The 17,198-nt window shown below is 41.4% G+C and overlaps 1 protein-coding gene across 6 annotated transcripts in view; it reads right to left on the minus strand.

Moving 5' to 3' along the window:
* Window positions 1-17,198, minus strand: part of ANO4 (anoctamin 4) — a 447,653-nt gene that overhangs the window by 90,674 nt on the left and 339,781 nt on the right. For all 6 annotated transcript variants that reach the window (XM_032647033.1, XM_032647032.1, XM_032647038.1 and 3 more), the window contains 5 exons: window positions 16,960-17,015; window positions 14,601-14,722; window positions 11,076-11,210; window positions 9,930-10,026; window positions 4,594-4,654 (listed from right to left, as the gene is read on the minus strand). In XM_032647033.1, coding sequence (XP_032502924.1) covers window positions 4,594-4,654; window positions 9,930-10,026; window positions 11,076-11,210; window positions 14,601-14,722; window positions 16,960-17,015 — 471 coding nt within the window. The remainder of the gene's footprint in view (window positions 1-4,593; window positions 4,655-9,929; window positions 10,027-11,075; window positions 11,211-14,600; window positions 14,723-16,959; window positions 17,016-17,198) is intronic.

Here is a 17,198-nt window from a genome sequence, read left to right on the forward strand (position 1 = left end):
CTTTTTGCCTCAGCAAGTTGGCTGCATGGACCCTCACTGTCTCTTTATAAGTTGGACTTAACACCTAGGATTATAATTACCAACTTCTGAAAGCAGAGATCACACCTTACTCATTTTTTAGGTATACCCAGTGCCAAGGGACAGTGAATATGCACGAATGTCTCCTGAGTAATGAAATCTTATAACATCCTATAGGAGGTGAATGCCACAGTGGACATACTTCAGAATGACTCCGGAGTTTGGCAGACGAAATCTGGTTTAAAATCCAGACTCCACCACTTACCAGCTGCTGGGTAATCTTAGGTAAGTTGCATAACCTCTCTGAACCTGAATATCCTCATCTATAAGATGGAGATAGGAATTTCTTCCTGGTGGGTTATGAGAAATTGATGAGGTATCATATGTGACTGCACCTACACACCTAGTAGGCGTTTAGTAAATGTATACATTTTCATCTTCTGAATATACAATCACCGTTTTTCGTTGGATATAGAGATAAGATTATAAAAATTAGTGTAAATATCTAAAAACAAAAGGCAAATTATTATAAAATTTATTTTCAAAAAATGAGACATACTTCGTTCTTAAATTACTGATGGGACCATATGCAGAATCTTTGAATTTGCATTTAAACAACCGCAATCTTGCGATTTTGATTGGAAAGCTCTGAGGACCTCGATTTGTCTGTTTACTGGGGATGATTTAATTTTTGGCAACACTTGAAAGAGAAAAAAAAAGAAAAACAGAAACAAAGGACAGCGAGATAATATGCTTCCTGGCAAGTCTCTGCCAGTATCAAACTCCCTAATGACTCATTATTTTTCCCCTAGGGAGAGAGCTAATTTAGACCATAATTGTCTGTCCCTTGAATCTTTCTGAACCAAAATGATCATTGACAAAAGAGCCACTCTGATTCAAGCCCTAGGCTCACAGAATAGTCCCTAGGAGGCCCTGCATCACACAAGTGTGAACAGGAACAAAGGTGGTGGAGTTCTGTCAAGGTTTCTAACCCCACACAAAGGCCCTTCCAGCAACTACAGACTGTTTCCAAATGGAGCCTTATTGTTTCTCTGGTGAACATACAAAGCAAAAGGCAACAAAACAGACACACCAACCCCATCCCTTCTGAGGACTTGTAAACCCCTTAGATCTGTTCTCATCATCTCCATATCTAGCAATTTCCCGAAAATAAAGTGCATTTGTTTTCCTAAATGTTGTAACTTGTCAACTGTAAAGGATGACCCTGAGACCATTAAACCGAGCTCCGTTAGAACTGATACGCGTTTATACTGGGCTCGGGACAAGTGTAACAGTCCTTTATTTTAAAGTTCAGATCCGTGAAACAGAAGCAAACAGGATTACAGACAGCACATGGTCCTAGCAGTGGAGTGGAGGAGCTAAAAGCTTGTCTAGTTTAACTCTTGCCTTTACCACTTTTTCTAGCTACTGCCTCCATTTTCTCATCTATCACATGGGAATAGTAATATTCCCTTCCTCAAAGGTTGCTGTACAGATTAACTGAGATGATACTGAACAATGCTTAATATAGCAAGCCCTCAGTAAGTGTATGCTATTATTCTAATTATCACTGTTATTGGCTATTCTAGATTTCTGCAAAAGGCAAAGCCCTATCTACAAAGAAACACCTGGGGTAAATGATTCTTTTTCTCAAACTGGGAACAATACAAGATTTAAGTAATAAGTTGTCTACGAAGACAAAGCAATTCCAAAAATGAATTATTCCAGGCTTGCGTTGCCTGGAATGACCCTAAAATGTTCCCTTTGCTCAAAGGTTATTACAAAACATCTATCAGCTTCTTACTGAGTGCCCTCCAAGAAACAAGGACGGTCAGACTCCCAGCCCACCTACTTGCAACCTCCATGTTCCAGGCAATCACTACCAGTCCACTGAGGTTGGCAGAGATAAAATAATTAAGTCTGTCTGTTATCCCCAGTATAAGACATTCCAACTTGCAAGAAAGGGATGCCATCCCCTTTACAGTGGTGGTACTGGGTGAGGGGTGGAGATGACAACCTCTACCTTATAGACTACTATCATTCTACCAGAATTTTACTTCTTGGTAACTGTGGGAGAAGAAAATATTATTTCAGCCAAAGTATACGTAAAATTGGTGGAACACTGAAATGGATAAGGGAGTTTTGTGTGTTAATTCTTCTGAATACCACTCTCTCTACAGAAGTATTAACCTATTACACAGTAGACCAAAACAGAGCTTCCCAATATGTATGCCAGGAATGGATTATAGGTCTGCCAGAGGTGATAATCCCATCAGTTTTGGGGGAGGCTAAGGTTCTTAGGGCAGTATTATCCCTGACCATGAGCAGGTTCCTTCATGGACATCAGCATGCTGTGCAAATATTATCATTTCCTATGTGTGTCATGACTTGAAAAAGTTTGGGAACCACTGGTTTAGGAGATGAATACATTTTCCAGAGTCTCCTCATTTGTGATCATGGCAAAGCTGAAGTACTGGATGTCTTATTATATTTCATGATCATGGTTACCAATACTAATATGTTCTAGAAAAGCCAGATACACATTCTTGACCTGAAAGGTCATTCCTGTAACCAAAACTCTATTATGGTTAGCTTCCTTTGTTTTCAAGAGATGCAGTAAGGGGTAGCACAAATAGTGAGGGCTTTCGCAAGGTCCACCAAGGGAGGCAGAAATCCCATGGGAATTAAAAGACTGGACATATTCAGACAGGATATGGAAGCCAGCAGCTTGAGAGACTACAGCCACAAGACACCCTGGGTCTTCACCCTGACACTCCCCTAATAACATGACTTGGCCACATTCTTTCTTTGCTTCTCTTGGGGGACTGTCTTGCATTTTCTCCCAGATGGCTATCAGTTGGCTTCTGTACCCTCTATTCTAATTTTTTCCACTAGTTCTTTGCTTCTGCTTACTTCTAGGTTCAATTTCTCATAAACTCAACCTGCTCATAATTCCTCCTGGTCCCCAATTCTACCTGCTGGTCAATCTCAATCTCCCTCTCTCCCTTCCTCCCTCCCGTTTCTTCCCTCTCTGCATCTTTCAGTGCCTGTTTCTACTGCTAACTCTCCTGTGTCGCTCCACATTTGCCAATCCACATTCTTAAGAATAAGACTCTGGGTGGCATTGCCAGCTCCTGTTTGGGCAGAACCTTCTCTCAGGCCACTCATCAACCTATGGTTTGACTATTCTTGGGACAAATGCCCACTGGGTGAAAGGGGCTGGAGTCATAGGGTTCAAAAATTTTTCTTCAACAGAGCTGTGGTGGGTGGGACAATTTGCTTTTGAAGAGCTCGAGGTAAAGAAGGCATAACATACTTAGAACAAACCTCCCAAAGAAAACAAGGTTTTATATTTCTACATGCCAAAGAGACCATTTAAACATATTTGTTGTCTTATAAAGAAACTCTTTTGGTAATTTTCTTCTCTTTCCCTTCTTTTTTCCCAATCCATCCATTTATCCATCCATCCATCTAATGAATATTAATCTCTCTGTCTTCAAAAGAAATGCATAAGGTTTTCCATGACCATAATAGTCCTTGAGGACCATGAACCTATTAGGGGAGAAAAATTGTGTATGCAAATCATTATCAGTGCCCAAAGAATGGCATAAACCAAGTGCTATGGAAATTCAAAGGAGGAAGACATCTTCTGGCTGGAGAAGATGCCACTTCAGCTAGGCCCTGAAAGATGGCAAAGATTCTGATATTCATTCCATACATAAGGAACAACATGAACCTAAGCTTGAGTTAGTAGAGTTCTATAACCTCAAAATTCAGATTTTGGCTTTTTAAGTTCTAGAAAAAATGCATAATCATTGTCAAAAAATTCAAACCAAACGGAAAATATATAGTGTAAAAGGCCTGACTCTCATCACTGTCTACCTACCTTTCCGCGAAAGGTAACCTCCTCTCCAAAGGTAACCGCCATTCATCGTTTATTATGTATTTGTCCTGACTCTTTTCTATACTATTAAATTAGAGCTCTATAATTATTTGACTAGGAAGATATTATTAAACCCATTTTACCAAAAAGTGGGTTAAGTAACTTCTTTGGGCTAAGGAATTCTTTAAGTGAATGTTCCATCATACCTTGTTATTATAGGGCTATTGGCTTGAAGTGATTTAGAAGGACTCAATTCAGTATTGTGAGTAGATCTTGTTTATGAGGAGTCATTTTGACCAGAACTGGAAGAAGCCTAGAGGTGGGTACTCACATATTAGATGAAAAGATTCCACTCACAACAGAAAGTCCTATATATACTGAGATGGGTATTCAGGTGTCAGCAGACCTTTTGGTATACCATAGGCTTTATTTTTGTCTCCAAGAGAAGGTGAATTTTACTCCAATAATGGAATGCTGATGAAACTGTTGAAGGCTTAAGAGAAATAAGACATGTTCTCCTCTACAACATCACTTTTAAAATAAACCAAATGAATTATTTATCGACTTGTGTCTAATACAACAGCCAACTGAGTTTACTCAAGCTTCTTCCTCTCATATCCAAAATCAGACTTCAAAGGAACAGATCATAGAGCAGATGATGGGAACAACTTATACGAATGTAGAACACTTACCCCAGACTGCCATGAAAACAGCAAAGAAGACAGTGGCTCCATTGTCAAAAAGGTGGGTTACCTGGGAACATTATGAGTCACAGTTAAACTAATTTCCTATATATAATATTACAATTCACGTTTTTTTTTTTTTTTTTTTTTCACGTTCTGTAAAAATAGCTCTGACAATGCAATGAATTTGACAGGGTTTCTTTGGGGGATATTCCTTTTGGACCATAAGGAAGAAGGGATTTTTTTCTGTGAAATAGTTTGGATATGGAAAGGAGAATTTGTTCCATTTATGTGGCTATCACTTAGTTGAGCATTTCTCAGCAGCCCCAATGGTGCTGTTAAGAATCTCCTTTTGCACACTATAAAAACTAATACACATGCATATCTCATGTGGATAGATTTATATTTAAGACCAGGTAGGGGGCTTCCCTGGTGGCACAGTGGTTAAGAATCCACCTACCAATGTAGGGGACACGGGTTCGAGCCCTGGCCCGGGAATATCCCACATGCCGCAGAACAACTGAGCCCGTGCACCGCAACTACTGAGCCTGCACTCTAGAACCCACGAGCCACAACTACTGAGCCCACGTGCCACAACTACTGAAGCCCACATGCCTAGAGCCCGTGCTCCACAACAAGAGAAGTCACCTCAATGAGAAGCCTGTGCACCTCAACGAAGAGTAGCCCCTGCTCGCGCAACTAGAGAAAGCCCTTGCACAGCAACAAAGACCCAACACAGCCAAAAATAAATAAATTAAAAAAAGAAAAAAGACCAGGCAGGTATTAATGTTGCTGCTGTAAAGGTTTCTGATTTCCCCAGCACTATTTTTAATGCTTCATTTATTCTCTTTGAAAACATGGCCATTTTGTGTGTGTAGTTTTGAGCAAACATTTTCTGGGCTGCCCCCGGACTATGGCATTATAAAGAAGAGCAACCCATTAACACAAACCACTTCTACCTTTATTAAAGCCTCGGGTAATCACTACATTTACCTCTTACACATAACACGAAGACAGCTAGCAAATACTTTATTGCTAGAATAATATATTCTATTGCAATCATCATAGCAGAAAGCAAAAATATCTCTTTTCGCTGTAACACTGCCAAGCTCATTTCCACCTCCAGGATAAATCACACCAACGTCAAGCCAAACTGAAATGATGACTGATACGTTCGTAAAGCATAACCTTTATTTTTTTGGTGCTTTATAGCTCTCTGTAAAGTATACTTTACTGTCCCTTGGAGAACGTGCCAGGTATAAACAGGTCTTTTCCTATTATATCAGATTGTGAAGTATTTCAAAATTTTCCAAAAGCTTCTGACTTTTCCTTCTTTAAACACAGGAGAGATGCGGAGCATTCAAACACCTAGCGTGAGACAAAAGTCTAAAGCCAACTTATTTCGATGCCAGAAGGAGTGTTACACTATGTATATCAGGTGGTCAGCATCAAATCAAGCCCGAAAGCCTTGGTGGTAAGTGGTTGGTTTGTGCTCTCTCCTAGGGTATTTCCTGGTGGACACTCCCTGCACCATCAGGGAAGATTCTGGAATGGATTGTGCTTGTCATTGTTTTAGGCTGTGGGGATCATTTTTCCTCCTTCTCTGGGTAACATGGCTCAAGTACAACCAATCGGAGTCCTTCCCTGGAACTGGTATGAAAACACTTGGAGTGACACATTTTCCCGCTGCAGTTACCGATTTGGAAATATGTGAATCAGGGTGAATTAATAGGGACTTCTAGTTCCTCCTAAGATGGTAAGCTAGGACAGGCTGATGGCTCCCTCTACCAAAATCAAACCTGGAGAAGCAGGAGAGTAGATTTCAGGAACTGACAAAACACACAAACCAAGATCCTGAGAAATGCCAGGGAAAACAGAAGGTTGCCTTAAGCTGGTGTGTGTGTGTGTGTGTGTGTGTGATGGTGGGGAGTGGTAGTGGTTCCCAAGCAGAGTGAGAACACAGGTTAGAGAAATACGTAAGTTCCAGTCTAGCCTCTCCCTCAATGGCATTGGAAAATTAGTTTCCCCTCCCTCAGAAATCAGCTAAAACAGGTCAAATCACAAGTGCTGGTATTCTTGGGGGTAATATCAGGGACGCCCAGAGTCCCACTTTGTCGGAGAGATGATGAATGTAGGTGCTGCCTGGCCGGCTGGCCTCGAACATTCACTTCTCGGTCCTTTCCCTTTTAAACCCCAGGGCTGGTAGTTACAATTAAGGGAGAGCGCCTCCTTCCAATTCTGCTTTGTTCTAAGCAGGCTTACAAATGAAACTCTGACCAGAAAAGTCCTCTGACAGAGCGACAGCGCACAGTGGTGCCTGGGACACGTTGTCCTCTTTGTAAACTCACCAGGACTGACCTGGCCTCTGACCCTCACCCAAAGTGGTCGATACCCCCATGGGACAAGCACTCACAGGCCAAAATAACAGAATATCTGGGGAAGACAGCTGCCTCCAAAAAATTCCAAAGTAGGCAATATACACCTTCTGAAACAGACATTCTGTAACAGCAGATCAAGAATTTAAAATAAGCGTACAAATATGTTTAGGGAGATACAGGAAGGAAGATGGAGGCCTGGAGCTGTGACAGTCAGCAGCCATCTCTCCCGTCATGAGAAGAGCATCTGTCTACAGAATGATCACATAGACAGGCGGCCAGAGAGTGAGATCTGAGGGCGTGGATGACCAGTTCTCGGCATGAGGTTCTGCTGCTCAGACAGTGTGAGCTGCTCTAGTATCTTCTGCAGTGAAACGAGCCAGTGAATCCCTTTCTGCTTAAGCCAGTTTGATTGAGTTTCTGACCCTTGCAAGTACAAGTGCGAGGGTCAGGGATAAAACATCCCTGATGAGCACAAGAGCTGCTGACTGACTTGGATCTGGGCTCCTACTTGATCCAATATTTCTATGCATCCTCAGTCTCATTAAATCAGTCTGGCATTTCGAAAGGAGACTCTGTGTAACTTCAGCTATTTCATTCTGAGGCTATTAAGCCTTCCTTTTACTAAGTTTCTAGGCCAGGCCAAATCCAAAATTTAGAATCTAAGCATCTTGAAGCTCAGTATGGCACAACGACGTGTTTTATACTCAGATAAACCAAGAGCCAGCGACTTGCTGCTGTGTGACCACAGATAAACAACGTCTACCTCTCTGAGTAAAATGGGAATAATAACACCTACCTTAAAGTTGCTGTGAGAATTAGAAATAATAAATGTAGGTTGCCTAGCTATTATTATAATTATTATCGTTTTAGATCTAGAGAGTTTGGTAGGACAACCAACCAATGAAGGCCCGATAAAACCTGAGCACGCTAAACTATCCATGATGATTATTTTAAGGAATTATTACAGCTCCCCTAAAAAAAAAAAGAATTTCACTCAAGGCAGATTTTTCACATAACAAACAAACATCGCTCAAACAAACAAACAAAACTTGGCTTCTGAGATTCCCCCAAAGCAGGATTTTTACACCTGAGTCATTCATGCTTAACTCATGATCTTTTTTTTTTTTTCTTTTTGCGGTACGCGGGCCTCTCACTGTTGTGGCCTCTCCCGTTGCAGAGCACAGGCTCCGGACGCGCAGGCTCAGCGGCCATGGCTCACGGGCCCAACCGCTCCGCGGCATGTAGGATCTTCCTGGACCGGGGCACGAACCCGTGTCCCCCGCATCGGCAGGCGGACTCTCAACCACTGTGCCACCAGGGAAGCCCCTAACTCATGATATTTAAACAAAATTATATTACTGACCAACCTCTTTTGAGTCTCACCACATCTCTATTTCCCAAGCTCACTCTGTTGAATTTGTCCTCATCCAGGCATGTCTAACTGTATGTTCTCCAAAGGAAGGGAGAGTATTTTGGGCTTTTCTGGTCCCTTGCAGCATATACTAAAAGCCCAAATCTTTGTAAAATCACAGCTGGCTGCTGTTCCTCCCACCAGACTGGCCACCTACAGGGCTAGAGACAGCATGGATGGGTGGGATCCTGGGCTGCCTATCTAATGTACCCGCACTTAAATTGAGCAAAACTCTGCAATGCCAACAGTATAATTAGATGGATCCAAGCTGCAGTGATTGTAGAGGTTACATAAAATCTGCCAACCCCTTTTATACCTGGAATCTGGGTAAGCTGATAGGCAGTGGGTCTTAAAAAGTCTTCACCAGTCTATACTCCAGCCATTGCTTTGCATTAGTGATACTGCCCTTCAGTAATGAACTCTAGAAATTTGATGAATGTGTCTAAAATTTTAATAAAGTGAGGTATAACATCAGAAAGGGGTACGTAATAACATATAGACATAATGGTGTTATGTATTTGTTTTTCAAAGCACTTTCACATATGCTATCTTCTTTGGTCCTCATGACATGCCACGGGGCAGAGAGGGCAGGTATCGCTGCCTGCATTTTAGAGAAGAGAAAGCTCAGGCTCAAAGAGTCTGTACATGTGCAAGGTCGAGGAGGTAAGTAGCTGACCTGAACTTGAATCTAGGTCTTTTGGACAATAATGATGATGAAGAGGAGGAAAATAATGGCAGTTGTCACTTACTGAGACCTTACCATTTGCTAAGCACTACGCCCATTATCACATTTCTTATAAAGCAGTCATGCGAAACGAGTATCATGTTCTCCATTTCACAGATGAGAAAACTGAGGCTCAGAAGAGGTTAAATAACATGTTCCTCTAGTAACAAGTGGTAAACAGCACAGTCGAGATTTGAACCTAACTTTCTCCGATTCCATCAACTGTTCTATTTGCTTCCTGTGATAATCATTAGAGCCAATACATTTTAAATACATGTACAGTAAAAACAAATATCTGAATTAGAATACTGAATGATGAAGGTAAGTCTCTCCTACAAGGTAAACTTGAGAATCAAAGACCAGAAAAGATGGAGAGAATGTGGTCACCACCATCTCTCAGGAAGGTGTATATTAAATTCAATCTGGGACTTCCCTGGTGGCACAGTAGTTAAGAATCCGCCTGCCAATGCAGGGGACACAGGTTGGATCCCTGGTCCGGGAAGATCCCACATGCCATGGAGCAACTAAGCCCATGCACCACAACGACTGAGCCTGCGCTCTAGAGCCCACGAACCACAACTACTGAGCCCGTGTGCCACAACTACTGAAGCCCGCGCGCCTAGAGCCCGTGCTCCGCAACAAGAGAAGCCACCGCAATGAGAAGCCCCGCACCGCAACGAAGAGTAGCCCCCACTCGCCACAACTAGAGAAAGCCCGTGCACAGCAACAAAGACTCAACGCAGCCAAAAATAAATAAATAAATTTATATAAACAAACAAACAAACAAATAAATAAATTCAATCTGACTAAAATGCTGCCTCTTTGAAATTACCTTGGCATAAACGCAGCTGTCTGACAGCCTCATGAATGGACAGTATTTATCGCACACAGGACACATGATGATATCTGTAGCTTGGCAGACTTCTTTACTGGAAAAGAGAACAAAAAAGGACCGCTTTTGATGACATAACAGCACTTTTTTCCCCTTCAATTTCACCAGAATAGTCGACCAGTAAATAAGATTCAGTAGATTAAATTTTTGCCCTTTTCTTAGTTATTAATATAAACAAGTCCCTGCACAGTTTAATAGTTTGATAAACCTACATATTTATGAGGCTGTTTCTTGGCTTTTACATATTAATTAGTTAAGCTCAGGAAAATACATGAAGCAAAACATTGATTGTTTATACCTCAGGTTCTACAGAAGTCATTTACAACACTGCACAGGTTGGAAGCAATTTCATACTGAATTATGGGAACAATGAGATACCTCACAGTGCCAGTCTTAACTTCTATATGCATGATAAGTAAGAAATTATGGAGGAATAAATAAAAATACTAGGGAGTAGTTCTGGGAGAAAACCACATCTCATTAACAATTTCCCCAGAAATTAAAATATTTTTGCAGGTCACTTTTATTTTTGCAGTCACTTCTGAAAGGCACATTTATTTATTATTTAAGATCACTGTCTGGCCTTGTACGAAGATCTCTGTGAATACCTTAAACTATATTCTAGCAAAAGAGCCAAGATAACAATTGTTAACACCGAATCATTCACAAGGTTTCAGCAAGTTGGTGAGATGTCTTTCCAGCTTACAGCGTCCTTGTAAGAACACACAATTGATAAAAAAGGATGATTAACCCACTATTTTGCAGTATTAGTTAGAAAGAAAAAGGTGAAAAAGTCAGAAAAAGAGCAACTTTGAGCCAGTGAAGGAAAGTGATTTGTTCTGTGGATATGTAGTGGCTTGTATAACCATCAATGTGAGCTTTGCTTCCTTGGTAGCTGGAGACCACAGCAACAAGGGCAATGGGTGGGCAGGCCAGGTGAATTGAACGTTTTGAATTTTTCCAGGAGAGATTGGAAAGAAGTTAAAATGAATAGCTAAGTGGGCCGATCGTCTGTGAACACCCCCAAAACACAAATGCCCAACTCCAAATATAAGCAAAGGCAGGCTCACCGAGAGCTCCCCATACCTGACTTGGCAGTGATCCAGAGTTATGACTCCATACAAAAAGACAAATAATCCAATGAAAGCGGCCGGGAAGAGCATGCCGGTGTACCAGCCCAACCAGGCAAAATACAGCCCAATCTTCTCTCCGAAGTACCGCCTGTTTAAGACACAGCAGCCTTGCAAATTATACTGAAGTGTTTAAAGTCAGGCATTATAACACTTTGCTCGGTCATTTTACTTTGTTGTGGCTTTGCTGATAACCATGCAGGCAAAGTGAGCCGAGAGGATGGAACGTTTGACCAAATTTAAGCTCTGGACTTAAGTTTCTTTTCCTATTACTCTAGATCAGAAATAGAATGAACCCTTCCATAAAAGAACAGGATTGTATGCAAGCTTGTTCTGAAAACACAGAATAAACCCAGCTCATTCAGGAAGTTATACACGATACTGTTATTGACAAGGAACCAGGGGAATGTAAAGAGTCGGTGCCAACACATAATCTCATTTTTGCCATTTCTGAGTGTGTGTTTGTTTGTAGTGCATGTATTATAATTACGTATATATATATATATTTTTTTTTTTTTTTTTTGCGGTATGCGGGCCTCTCACTGTTGTGGCCTCCCCGTTGCGGAGCAACAGGCTCCGGACGCACAGGCTCAGCGGCCATGGCTCACGGGGGCAGCCGCTCCGCGGCATGTGGGATCCTCCCAGACCGGGGCACGAACCCACGTCCCCTGCATCGGCAGGCGGACTCTCAACCACTGCGCCACCAAGGAAGCCCTAATTACGTATATTTTAAAAAATAGTAAACAAAATTACTGTGAAAAACTTTTAAACACCCCTTTCAATATTTCGTAGTTTTACAAGAGGTTTAAAATGCTAGAATCATAAGATGTTACAAAGAAAGAACTCTAATTACTGAGATTCAGCATGAATCAATTCTGAGAGCAACTTTCCCTTTTAAGTGATGACTCTTCACAGGCATTGACATCTACCTCTATAAATATGTTCCTGAGACTAACCAGCCTGCCTAGTGCTCTGTGGTCTGCGAAGTTTGGTTTTTATTTCTTAAATATCCTTATTGTGTTTTCTATGCCTTTCAACAGCTAAATTTCATAACTTAGAAGTTAATTACTTCTTAGTCCAATGTAAGAATATTTGAATTATTTCTTATTCTCCTTCTAAACGAATGTTGACCATCTGTTTCCAAATGCTGTCTGCTGCTTTCCTCCTAGAGTACTCAATGGCTCCTAAAAGCATGGATTATTTATTTATCCCATCTTCTATTGTGTCCCAACAGAAACCTTCCTCTTCCAGAAGACTTTTCCAACATATATTCATATATGCAAATATTCAGTTATTCATTCAACAAATTAAAAAATACCTACTACGTGCCAAAAACTGTGCTAAGTTCTGAGAACACAATGGCGAGCAAAATAAGCTTGGTCCCTCCTCCTATGAAGCTTGCAGGGTGACAGAGGAGACACACATAAATCAATTAAAGAAATAAGCTTATAATTACAAAACTGGGAAAAGAGCTACAAAGGAGGGGAACACAATGCGATAAGTGTATATAACAAAGCCATCTGACAACTCTAGCCAGGGAAGACTTCTCTGAGGACGTGACTATTGGGTTGATGCATGAAAGTTAACTGGGTGGGGTTAGGGATGGGCTAGAGTGCTTCCAGCAGAGGGAACAGAACCTACAAAGGCCGTGTGACAGGAGGGACCAGGTGAAATAAGGGTGGTGTGGCTGGAACACTGATAATAAGAAATGGGCTGGTGAGGTGGGCACAGGATTAGCTTCGATGGGCCTTGCAGACCATGCTAAATGCATTGATTTTTCTCCTGAGAAAAATGAAAAGCCATGAGAGGACTGTAGCCAATCTGGGAACATGACCAGTTTCATGATGGAGAATGGAGTGGAAGGGCCAGAAAGGAAAAAGGGAGACCATGTAGGGGAAAACAGTCATAGTCCAGGTCACAGGTGAAGGAAGCAGCAGTGGTAGAGGAGATGCTGGGGTGTGGCCAGATTCCAGAGATATGGAGGAAGCAAAATCTAGATATAGGACAAGAACTATTTAAGAGATGAGATTCCCCAGCTGTTCCACAACTTCATTCCACTCAAACCTTGCTTGTGCTTTTCATGTCCCCTCCCTTTGGCCAACACAAATCCCACTGCCCTTCCAGGGCTCAGCTCCGCACCTTCCACAGGGGCACTGGCCCATATCCATCCTTTCCGTTTTTCTTAATTGTTGTAAAACTTTTGGCCTCCATCACACATGTTACCAAATTATGCATGGTCTTGTTTTACAGTTGTCTCAAGTTTGCAGGGCTGGTTTTCCTGAAGGAAACTGTGCATTTCTCAAAGCCAGAGACCATGGCTTCTGTGTGTCTTTGCCAATAGTACTTAGCATTGTACTAGGAACACAATGGGCAGTTAATTAATACTCACTGAAAAATGATAAAATCTTAATCAAGAAACTGTCACGGATGGGAGCTGCTTTGCCTGCAGCAATCTTCTGTAGTTTTTAATCGATGTAATGGGACTCAGGCTGGGAAGAGAATTGGCTTTGATATTTTTTCCCTACTATTTTATCGTATATTGAGACTCGTCAAAGGCAAGTGATCTCATCTCAGAAAATACTGTCCACTCACCCAGATCAACTGGATCATCTGTTACTCACACAGAGAAGGGGACACAATTCGTCAATGGCCTTGGGTCAACAGGAGTAAACCCTTGTAACAAGGACTCCGGGGAGATGAAATGTAAAGTAAGTTGTCTTATCATTTCATTTTCCTCTGGCATCATTTTTGAAGGGCTCGGGGAAAAGTGAAATAAATCTGGCTAGTCTAGGAAATGAGACATGACTTTCTTTTTAATAAGGAATCCATGAAGTGTGGATTGTTACTACTCAATCTTAATAATCAGTCTCTAAATAAATAATGAGATGTCAGAGTATAATGCCTCCATGGCAGAAAGTTGGCATACACAGACAGTTAAAGAAAACACACATTTTCACTGCACAAATGTCATAGGTTAAAAGCAGATATACTCTTTTGACTTGCAGAATTAAAACAATCTTTAAAGGTTATTAGTTTTAAGTGAAAATTAAAGTAAGCCTGAAATTTATTAGAATGACAGCACCCTCTATTTCCTACTTGCATAATAGTAACTAATATTCCATTTGTCACTAATATGTGCAAGCAGTGTTACCTCTCTATAACTGTTATTGATGATTCGTCATTAACAGCCACATGGGTGATGAGCTTCTTATGGAATCCTGGGGGAGGCCTGGCTGATCTCACATGCCCCTTTCCAAGGCTCTTTTGGAGGAAACACCAGCCTCATCAGAGGGAGGTCAGGTTTACCAAGAACGACCCATGTCCTCTGATAGGCTGCCCTCTTGGGAATAAGTCAAATTTGAGTGTCAGCTGTGCACCTCAGACCGTTTCTTTTTTTTCCCCAATGTTGGCTTGTCCCAGTTGACAGTCTGCCCTAATTAGCCTGTGTAAGCTTTATATTTGCATCTGGTTAAAAACTCACCTTACAAGATCCAAAGGCTGGTATTTATACCACACGCCCCAGGAGGCCCAGCACTCATAGAGCAGATGGCGGTGGTTTACTGCTCCGTGGGTTCTAATGGAGTTTTTACTTCTGTAACTTCCCTGGATAAAAACACCACTGCTGGTGAGGTAATACCCACAAAAGCCAAAAGGAAAAGCTGATAGTAATATTAGCCTTTATGGCAGGAGTAGCAATAGGGGTGATATGAGGAAAAAACAGATCCATTCTATTGAAGGGAAAGCAGTATGGTTAGTTATTCTGGACATAATCTTGATGTTGATGCCATGTCGTAAAAAGCCCATGCTTGCCGGAATCAGGCGCGTCTGAACTGACTTAAAATTCAGTTCTGTTACTTTTTAGCTAGGAGATCTTATACTCTCTGAGCCTTGGATTCCCAGGTCATAGTGGAACTAACACCTGCCTCATTAGGTTTCTTCTGTGGTTTGAACGACTAGAGCATCCTGCCCCAGAGGCCATGCCCAAGACTTATGAGTTCTCTTTACCACTTGTCTCAAGATAGAGTAGTTGGTAAACAGCCATAGCTGTAACCTGGTCAGATGGTCCTGTCTATAAGAAAACCCCAGAATGCAAGAGTGGTAAGTTAGCTAAAATATACAATAATTCAAATATAATTCAACCTCCTCATGGAACAAATGAGGAGACCGTGGGCCAGTGGAGTAGGGCGTTTCTAAGTTCAGTTAGTAGAAATGCTAGTTTCACAGATAGAACAGGTACTTTCCGGAGGTGAACTAATTTTTGACATTTTAACTTGAGAAGCCCTTTCTTAGTGGAAAGTGAACAGGCCCGAGAGACAAGGAACTCAGGTTCTAGCTCAGCTCAACACCAACTCACTCTAACGTTTCTCTAAACCTTTATTTAAATTTTTACCATAAAACAAGGCAACAAGAGCTGCCCTTCCTGCCTCTGAAGGCTGTTATGTGGTCAAATAATATAATCAAGTTAAACTGAGAGCAAAAATTCAAAAGAGCTATTATGTTATTACTGCAGCTGCTATTACTAATTTGGAAGCTCTCTTTTTATAAAATACAGGGCTTTAGCAAGATGCCCACCACCCACTTGCCTGCACAGAAACTTCTGTCCATCTACCACTGCTCAGACACTGCCCTTACCGTGGGCAAGGGATGGGCAGGGGGAGGATGCAGTCATCACTGCAACCCTTTTTTAGGGGGCAATGCCAACTAATAACCACATGATATGCTTTGGGGACATCTGTCTTTAACATTCAGAAACACCTGTGTGTGACTCCAGAAAACCTTTGTGTCAAAGTGTTTGCTTCTGTTACACAAAAAGGATCACTCCAAAAAGGTTTCATGGCTGTCTATAATAGGGTCTCAGACGAAAGCCTCTAGTCTCCTTAATGAAAAAGGCTTAGAAATTCTACACCATCCTCTCCATCCTCCTGGTGTTTAAAATCAAGAGAAGAAACACCAGAAGCCAAATAAGAAGTATATTTTGGAAAGACTTGCCATTGGTGGATAGTTGGAACTGTCCTCCAAGCTTAACTGGCCAACTGTTAACACTTTCTCATAGAAGATTTTTCTGAAAATCTCTCTAACAGTAGTTTCACCCTGGCTACTGTGTGAGGTCCTAGAGGATATGGGCTATGATATTTATCTTTGTGTTCTCTGTGTTGTACTGCAACTGGTACAGGCTCAGTACCATGAAAATGACAGTAATCTCTCACAGTCATGAGGATTACGTCCCTGAAGACCCATGTATATAAAGTGAATTCTGGGTTAAATTACCCAAAGTCTAATGGGGGAAACAGAGCTAAGGGTAATCACGGTTACATTTATAAAAGTCCTAATAGGTGACAAAGACCATGTAGTAAATAAGGAGAATATAAAAACTTATACATCTTAAGCAACAATAAGTTCAATACTATTAATTTCTATTTATCATCCTTTAGTTCCTAGAGACTTTGCAAAATGGCTTCCTCCCACTCTCTAAGGATTAGCTATAAAATTTTTTGTTGCAGAGACTATATATTTCAGAGACATTTCCCCGCTGGGTCTGGCGCCTCATGCAAATTTTCAATGCCTCTTTCATTTTATGACTTGGGGTCCCTCAGCTATTCCTCTAAATTCACGCTGAGTGACTCTTGATTCAAGTACTCATGCAATTAGAATAAAAAGACAGAGAGAAATAAATCCACGCTGGGGGAGAGATATCACAATGCAAATAGGCCCTCCCCAACTACCCACTGAACAAATTATTCTGAACAAATATCACATCAACAAACTCAATTAACCACTAGCCCCAGGAGCTGATTTAATAAGACGGAATTGACAGAGAAGGAGGAAAGGCAGGACAATACCTCGTGCAGAGGAAATGCAGCTTCATAGGAGCCATTAGTAAGCAAACGATTCAGACCTATAACAATAAAAATGTCCAATGTGAGTCAATACTGAGTTGAAATCCTCACAATGTGAGACTAACGTAAGGGTGGTAGTTTTGGGAGAAAACCATCTACGTTTTCAAAAGTGGTTCAAAACTACTTGGGGACAACAGCTTAGAAAGTTTTGCTACCTGCTAGGAAACTGGAATCAAGGACTA

The sequence above is a fragment of the Phocoena sinus genome, chromosome 10 (assembly GCF_008692025.1).
Source record: "Phocoena sinus isolate mPhoSin1 chromosome 10, mPhoSin1.pri, whole genome shotgun sequence".
Lineage (NCBI taxonomy): Eukaryota > Metazoa > Chordata > Mammalia > Artiodactyla > Phocoenidae > Phocoena > Phocoena sinus.